Source organism: Engraulis encrasicolus, chromosome 12 (assembly GCF_034702125.1).
Source record: "Engraulis encrasicolus isolate BLACKSEA-1 chromosome 12, IST_EnEncr_1.0, whole genome shotgun sequence".
Classification (NCBI taxonomy): domain Eukaryota; kingdom Metazoa; phylum Chordata; class Actinopteri; order Clupeiformes; family Engraulidae; genus Engraulis; species Engraulis encrasicolus.
In genome coordinates, this window is record NC_085868.1 from 9645035 (window position 1) to 9654192 (window position 9158).

General features: G+C 41.9%; 1 protein-coding gene across 1 annotated transcript; it reads right to left on the reverse strand.

Annotated features, from left to right (window-relative positions):
* Window positions 1–5907: 5907 nt before the first annotated feature.
* pou3f3b (POU class 3 homeobox 3b) lies at window positions 5908–8504 on the reverse strand. The gene is made up of 2 exons (XM_063212532.1): window positions 7287–8504; window positions 5908–6962 (listed from the first exon to the last, which is right to left on the reverse strand). Exons 1-2 carry the CDS (start codon window positions 8502–8504, stop codon window positions 6849–6851), a joined length of 1332 nt encoding a protein of 443 aa, XP_063068602.1. The 3' UTR covers window positions 5908–6848.
* Between the last annotated feature and the right edge of the window lie 654 nt (window positions 8505–9158).

A 9158-nucleotide genomic window follows, 5' to 3' on the forward strand; every position in this document is an offset into this window, starting at 1 on the left:
TTGGTTTAACTCAGTGTTTTTCAGACCAAGGACCCCTTTGTCCCCCCAAAAAATGTTCAGGGACCACCTGTCAATTGAATTGACATTTGAGGGGTGCCAATTTGACACTGCTAATTTTGATGCAGATCACTCATTTTTTATTCACATTGCAATCCTGTCTTATTGTGGTGAAAATAAGTCTTAAGCTATGTTTAGCCTTGCAATTATGTTACAAATGCAGCCTACTGCTAGCTTGTCTTGGAAAAGTAGAAATCCCCTCACGGACCACCTGAGCTCTTGCCTGGTTAACACCAGACCTAATCACAAGTGAGATGTCTTTCAGATCGAAACGATTGTGTAGAACTTAAGGCAGTATGGGAGTTCCCAGGCTACCTGAGCTCTGTCGCGGACCGCCAGTGGTCCTCGGACCACACTTTTGAGAATCACTACATGATGCTTTGTTGTCTTCCAAATATACAGGATACAGTTGTAATTGCACTTTAGTGTGTATGCATTTATTTTATTAGGCCTAAATGCTAAAGCCATTCTTCTGACATTCCTTCGGAAATCAAGTATATTTCCTATGCTTGTCCAATAGCCTATACATGTCCAATGCTTTGTCATGATTCTCCTCTTCAGTGTTTGCAGGTGGTCTTCTGTGACAGACAACAGATGTAGGCCTAATTGCATAGTTTTAATGATCATAATCAAGCTTGAAATGTTATTAAATAATGTAAAAGCATGCACGTTTTAAGGACATTATACTGCACTAAGCTTGTGTAAAACAGTTTTCACTTTGAGTAGGGTGAGTTCACGAGTTTCGACAGCAGGTGGCAGTACCGCTACATAGTAGGCCCTAGTAAACCCACGGAAACAAAACCAGTTGAACTGTTGTACATTTGACTGAAAGGGCCCTTGAACGAGTAGGGTTTTTTATACAGATTTTGAGTCCAGTTTCAACACCCGTGTGAAATAATCCAAACCATTTCATGCATTTACGTGGTTAGATCTGTTGTAGGCCTAATTAGATGGACGCTTTGTTGGTTTCCATTCGTCAGAGAGTTTTTAACTATAAACTACACATCCGTACACCCACATTAAAGGCTTTGGATAATTTCAAATGGTTCCGTCGTGGGCCAATAAGATACTGTCTTTTCTAGTTTATTGATTAAAAACTTCACCATAACTTTGCCTATGTGGCTTGAATATAGGCTGATACGCCACTTTATTAGCCTATTATTATTATTATTGTTATTATTATTATTATTATTATTATTATTGTTGTTATTATTATTAGGGTATTGTTATTAGGCTATTATTGTGTAGTTGTATATTTAAGTAGGGCTAGATGTTGTTTTGTTACGTAGTTGTTGTGCGTTGTTCTCATAGTTGGATTTACAAAACTTCTTGTCGTTCACACCAAATAGTCAACAGAGTTTGAACCATTATTCCTTCATGGTTTTCTCAGAAAAAAACCCACACACATTCAAATGATAACGGTTTATATTTAAATGACAGCTCCTTACCTTGCGATTTTACGAGAAGTGAAGCCGACATAAACTCTTAATCTCGGTGAACACCAGCGATGCCCAGATAAGCCATCACTGAAGGTGCTGGCGGCCGGTGACTAGCGATTTCACAGGACTGTGTGGCCTTGAACAAGGGTGCCGCAAATCCGCTACCACGTTGTATTAGTCAAATACTTTGGACTGTAGTAGGCCTACTTAAAATTAGAATATGCATTAAATCACCACCACATACAAAAGTCTATTCCCTTTCATCCTGTTTTGGTTTATTATCAAATCTAGTAGGCCTATATGGCACGTCATTGTTATTGCGCAAAATAAACGTTTCATGTTTTGTGCCTTTCTTTTTAGTCCTCTCAGACACAACATGTTTGGAGATACACAACTTCTTTTCCCGTGTGGTTTACTTGCTAATGTGGCGGCAGAGTTTTCTCCAGCTTGCATCAATATAAAATTGCTCCAAACGTCTGGCCAGATGAAACGGCAAACATATGGAGTTCCTCGGCCCAGCATCCCCCATTCTAATCATCCCCGCCCGACCCCTAATACTATCGACTGGCCTTAGCCTTGGCTTTGGTGGTTACGTTTTAAGGGTCAAAGGCCATATATCGGAAAGCATTTAGCGTTTTGCGCATGTTAATGTTTTTGAAAGCTATTTGAAGTCTCTCCCTGGCCAGACTAAATAACCTTAAGTTAGCCTATCTAAATTACTAATGGTCACCTATTAGTTACGGCCACCTCCGAAGCTAAGTCCATTTAGCTCTTCAGGTAGTGTCGTCAGTTCCATAGTATAACGAGCTTCTGAAACCCCACGCGAGACTCGTCATCCTGCATATTTGATGAAGCTCCCCGTCGCGAGTGCATGCGTCTCCAAGCATGATGCAGAGGAAGTGGTGTGGGCTACGCGCCCAAGTGCAGTGGGGTGAATGTAAAGTTTGCATTGCCCCGCACTTTCTAAACCGGTGTGAATAGCTTTATATGTCGGCTGCAGTGCGATATCAGTGCAACAACAGGCTACAGAAAATGTCACATGTGGTACTCCTATTTTGCACCGTTTTATGCTCTCTACTTGTGGCCACAAGTGTTTAAAATCATTTCCCACACAGTCTCAATGGACTGAAGGCCCATGGAATGGGATGAGCGCCATTTTATTATCAAAGGCTACAGTAAAAAGAAATAAAATGATTTTAGCCATTCAAATCACCATTTTAATGGTGTTTGAGTTATCATCCAAGAAGACGTCCTCCATGCACACAATTGCTGGCGCACTATGTTCAAATATCCTTGTGCGTAAAATGCGGCTGAGTGCGTGTCTGAAAAGAGGCTGACTGATAAGTGTAGAGACGTATAAACAGAGAGGAGCACGTGCCTCTCCATAATGACAATGTCTTGGAAGCCCAAATCTGAAATCGGATATGCCAGACACTTCTACTTAAATGCATAAAACGCTATGCAATTGAATACCCCACCCCCCACCCCCCAAGACTTATCAACAGGCCTATTACTGAAAATAAAAATGATAATAATAGTTATGGTTTGGCCAATTAATAATATGCAACTGCTGAAGGAGTTTTAGGTTGGTGCAGAACAGTGATATAGTGATTTAGTTATTTAATTTTAGCTATACAATGATTTGCTATTCTTATTTTCTTATTCTTATTATTGCCATTATTATCATCATTATTATTGTAATTATAATAATACTAATTATTGTTGGTTATTATTATTATTATTATTATTATTATTATTATTATTATTACTACTACTACTACTACTACTACTACTACTACTATTAAATATTACATGCTTAAACTTACTTTCTCAAAGCATACATCATTTTTAGTTGATTTGACAAAGCTTTGACTTAATGGCGAAGCTCGCAAGGCCTAGATATAGGCCTACTATATCAAATAAAGCTATAGTTGCTTCTTGCGTCATGGTTGGTCATGATGCCGATGCAAACTTTCAGTCCGGCTCAAACATTGGCCTTGTATGGCATAGACAGTCTTCTGAATGAAAGCGTGTGTGGTGCACATTTTGCATGGTTGAACAATAAGTGACACTTGGGTAGGCCTACCTGGTTGCACTGTTTTGAGCATTTTTTTTGTTTCCATTTTGTACCTTCTGCTGTTTTAAGTAAGTCTACAAAAACGGAGATCCTTAATGAAAATGAGCGTAATAATATAAAATGAAAGTGCAGTGCAGTCATTTAAACAAGTCATACATGAATAATTCCAAAGCTACTCCTCTCGTGCCGTCCCGTTCCCAGTGAATAAAGCGCATATGCCCCGCGAAATTTCATTGTGCTTGTAAAAATCATATCCCCTCGTTCAGATGCCAATAACGAAGGCCTACAACTTACCCAGCTACACTAAAATACCAGCCACTCGTGGGATGGGGTGGCAGTGGCGTAGGCTAACATGCCTAACAGAAGCATATGCGTTTTACAGACTGCATATATGAATTTAATTAGGCTACTTTTAATGCGGCATAACAAACGGCAGTCTACGTGTTTAGCAAGAATGGCAGTGTCATCGGGTCATTTCACGAGTGTGAACGGGCCTGTAAATTATGTTACAAGGGTTATAAACTGGTTATCACTGTTTTGGTTTCTGTTACCCCATGAGCCAGAGAAAGACAATGATAAACACGAGATATCAACTTGGGTCAAGTCTTTGCTAATTTGCTCCTCGCACTTGAGAATAGGGAAGGTCCAAAGATCCGACAGTCCCTCGTGCGTAAAAGAAATATTAAACCACTTGGGACCAAGTACCTAACCTAGCCCAAAATAACTTTTCCCCCCTGTGGATAAAAGTGAAATACATTGTGGTGTATGATGTAGGGTTAACCATCCCTACCCAATAAATTCAAATCAAACAAACATATATCCAAGCATCTCTGAACTTAGGTTTAGGCCTAGCCTACAATGTAAGGTCTATTGGTGATTGGAATCAAGGGGGATCTGGGCAGGTGCTCAGTGGTTCTTTGGAGATCCAAAGAAATAGTACATTTGTTTTTATATGACTTCCTAGATACTGCCTCCTGCTCTTTATTTACTACAGACGGCATGTCGCTGGTGTGTTTTTGTGTAATAAATTGCGCAAAATGTATCTAGAGTGTCTGGCTGACTCTTAGTAGGCCTAGCCTAACGGGACAAAGAAGAGTGACGCGCACTTCAATAGCATTGATTGAAGACAGTTGCTTAGCAACTAGTGTATGGTAAATCATCCGCGAAATTTAAATCTTTTGGAAAGGGTTTTTGCTGAATGGCCAGGAAAAAGTTTAGGCACAGAGTATAGCTTTACGCACAAAATAATGTGGAGAAGATGTAAAAGCAAGTTCCAAGTTAACATTGGCTGGATTTAAAACAAGGCTACAAAAATGTTTATTGTAGGCCACGTAGCCTAGACCTAATTTGGACACACCAAATTCGCGTAAATGCACGTAAATGCATCGTTTGTGTATTTTGATCAATCTACAACGGCTCAAATGGACTTTTTATGGATTTGTGGGTCATAAGCGGGATTAACCCGAGGGTGTGGGCTGTAAACAAGTAGCATTAGCAAGGTGCTGTGTGAATAGGCTATCCTATGTGGCCATGGGTAAGAGACCTACAGGTGAAGTAGTCTGAAGAGTTAGATAGACCTTGTGATAAACACTTCAAGGGACAAAAAGGCCTGTCTTTCAAAGTGATTAGTGTTGGGGAACTACATTTTGTAGCCTAGTCTACTCAACAGACATAATTCTTTATAGTAGCCTGCATGTGGTAGGCCTATCTCTCATAGTCTATCAACCCATGCAACCCATCAGAGACAAGTGCATCAGTTTCACCTAACGTGAAACCAACCCTCCATGTTTATCATTAACAGTGGCACAAAATAATAAACACTCCTAGAGGATTTCGAGGTGTCACATACATGGATTTTGATTAGTTTGAAGAACTGAGAGTCTACCACAGACAAAGGCAGTATAACCGGGGTTAGAAATGATCTCACTTCAGTCTCTTTTTTGGTATGGTTTATGTTTCCGTATTCTTTTTACGCACGAGAAGTAACCAGGCATAGCCCACTCCCTATGCTTAAAACGAGAGCAACTGAATAACAAAAGGGACGCCAGAAATCTCCTATAGGCCACGAACAATTATGAAATGACCTTCCTGCTATTTTATGTATCAGTTTTGATTAGGAAGTATTTTAGTGGAACAGCGCCAAGCGTAAAGCGAAATAGTGGCTCGTGCACACGCGAGCGCCTAGCTGACAGCACCGAGGCAGCCTCTTTAATTCGCTTCTAAATAATTTCTAAGCAGGCCCTATAGTAATGACTAACTTAAAATGGCGACACCAGAGTCCTTATCCAAAACACAGTCACACTGTATTAATTCTAACAAATTTATTGGTCTCAATCATCTTCATGGAATCACTACTGAAATTAAATTACAATCAAATCATCACATCAAAATATACCCCTCATCACCTAACCACTGTCAAATGTCAGCTTGAGTTGATTTGTGCTCCTTTAAAACTGATAATACAAAATGAAACAAACGACCAAAAACAAATAGGACAGACGTCGAAAACGGGTAAGAAAACAAAATCATAATATTACACAAGTTTGGGGGGGAAAATAAATTACTGTTTGGAATAGTTAATATGTATCCCGAATAAAATATTAAAACAACTCATTTTAATGAAAAATATAAAGTAAATAATTCAGATCAGCATCTGATCTAGTGAATCTATATTGCCGGCTTTACAGTCTTTGTTTATTAAAACCTACCAAAGAATACTGCGTGGAAATGGCAGCATTAACGTGGTTGCGTCCACAGCAACCATACAGTCACACTTGGCAAGGGCCGTTTGCAGAGGACAATGTCAAATAAGTGCAGGAGTAGAAGAGTCAGTCTTTTTTTTTCAAATGTCTTTCTTGCGCTCCATAATCCTTTAAAAGTTTCAGTTCATTAAATAAAAAAACGGGAGTGAAAGTAGCTTGACATGAAATGTTGTGATGGGCCTGTGTGTTTATGTTTGGGTAGCTCTTTTCTGGCGAATAGCTGGGCCTGAGGTATCCCACTCACTCATGCTGATGAAAAAAGCAAAGCAGAACAAAATCTTGCAAAAAAAAAAGGTCGATGGGAAGCTTCAAAGATGCTACTCTTCCTCGCGTTGTTGATGATCCATGTCTTCTCTTTGTTTCAGGCTTGACATTAAAGTCCCATTCCTGTAATATACAATTGACTGCCTCCCTTGTTTTCGTACTTGACAATAGGGAGTGGGGGGAAACGTGGGGGGGAAAAAGTTTTTTTGGTCATTTAAAAAATGCTTTGTTTTCTTTTCCTTGGTGATGTCAATGAGCCAAAATTACCTGATGGAACGAACTTGTAGTTGTCACCCTCTGGTCTCCAGGTTCACTCGGCCCAGTTAAACTTGCATCTTTTAAGTAATCTACTAAAAATTGTCCCTGAAAGAAAAAGAGCAAAAAAAACCTTTTAGGTTAAGACATTTTGGGGCCTGGAAGAAAGTTAGTGGTGCGTTTTGGGGGGGTTGGGTTGGGGGAAAGAAGATTTTTTTTCTTTGAAGAAAAATATACAACACATCTGCAGTCTTATTCACATTTCCATCACAATCACAGTATCAAAAATCGTTTTGCTATCTTGAAGATAGTCTGTGTCTTAGCAGATTATTTTATTATATAAAATATTTTTGTTTAGTCTTGTATGAAGTTCTATGTTTCACTGAACATTCTTTTGCAGTCCATGGAGGGGGGCGGTGTATCTGCACTCACATTGCCGACTTGGGAGTACACATCCTCCGGCGTCTGGGGCACTCCAGGCGGGGTCATCCGTTTCTCTTTCTGCCTCCGATTGCAAAACCATACGCGCACCACTTCTTTCTCCAGCTGCAGGTTGTCGGCCAGCGATGTGATCTCTTGCGCGGAAGGCTTGGGGCATTTTAAAAAGTGGCTCTCCAAAGCCCCTTTGACACTGACTTCGATGGAGGTGCGCTTCTTCCGCTTTCGCCCTTGCGCCGCTATCTTGTCAATACTGGTGGGACTGCCTGTGGATGAATCGGCCTCCTCTAGCCATTTGTTCAACAGTGGCTTGAGTTTACACATGTTCTTGAAGCTGAGTTGCAGGGCTTCGAACCTGCAGATGGTGGTCTGGGAGAAAACGTTCCCATAGAGAGTACCTAAGGCTAAGCCAACGTCGGCCTGCGTGAAGCCCAGTTTGATTCGACGCTGCTTGAACTGCTTTGCAAAGTGTTCCAAATCGTCTGAAGTCGGCGTGTCCTCGTCCGAGTGAGGGTCGTGACTGTTTACGCCGTGATGCTGCTGATGGTGGTGCTGGTGCTGGTGGTGGTGGTGATGGTGGTGGTGATTGCCGTGATCGAGGTCCGGCGTGTCCCCTCGCACTAACCCGGGGTGCACTAAGCTTTGGCTACCAGGGCTAAGCATCCCGTTCACCGTGAAACCACCAGGCTGAGAGTAAATAAGCGACTGCTGCTGCTGCTGCCCCCCAGATATCGAGTTGATGTGCGCGGCGGTGGTGGTGCCCCAAGCCCCGCCATGTGTCTGGTGCGGTCCGAGGTGTGGGGGCCTGTGGTGCAGCGCATTGCCCGAGTGCAGGTCGTCTCTGGCAGAATTGTTTTTCACGTCCTGCTGTTGGGGACTCCCCGTCATCCCAACGGGACTAGACGACCAGGGGGAGCCGGCTTCGGCGGCCGCAACAGCGGCAGCAGCGGCAGCAGCAGCGGCATGAGGCAGCGATGTCACCCACTGATGGGCATGGCTGAGCATATGTCCCCCGTTGCTCGCAGCCATCGCGCCCTGCATGAAGTCACTTTGTACCATCTTCACCGTCGAATCGCCTCTATAGCCGCCAGACACCGAGGTAACGGCACTACCCGGTTGCATGCCACCACCTCCGGAGTCGGAATGCACAATCGAGCCCGACGATAAAATACTACTGCTGGAAAGGTAGGGGTTGGAAGCCGCCGTGGCCATTCCGTCAAAGCCTTATGAATATGTTTGATGAATACCCCCTCCCTTTCGCAAAAACTTTTTTAAAGCGGGCAAATTTTGTCTCATGAATTATTCAAACTGCAAAAAGTCCAAGTAATGTTTTCACGTAGTGAGCTATTGCATGCACTCGTTTTCAGTCAAAGCCCAAAAGCAACTGTAAACCATAAAAAGGCTGCAAAAATCTGCGTACAAGTCTTCAGCGAATACATAGATTTCAGATACGAATGCATAAATCCAGATTATTACGTCTTTTTCCAGCCCTTTGATGCCATGTGAAGTCCTTATGGTGTTGCCTGGCGTTCGTTAGGGAAAAGTTTAAGAGTAAGAAAAAAACTTTCCCAAAAACTTCTATTGGTCAACGATATTTAACAACGGCCTCGATATCTTAGTCCAAGCGTATGCTCCGTTTGAATGAGTTGGAAAAATATACAGAAATTCCTTAGTTCTATTGTAGTACAACCACTGAGAATTCGTCCTTCGCGCTTTTATTCTTTTCTTTCTATGTTTCTTTTTAGTGATGTAGAGTCTCTCTCTTTGTTCTGTTTTGATGTGTATAAACCTGCCAAACCGCTCCAGTTGAAGTACAATCCAGTATTACAGTGCGCACCAATGATCGCGGCTCTCTCATTCGCTTGC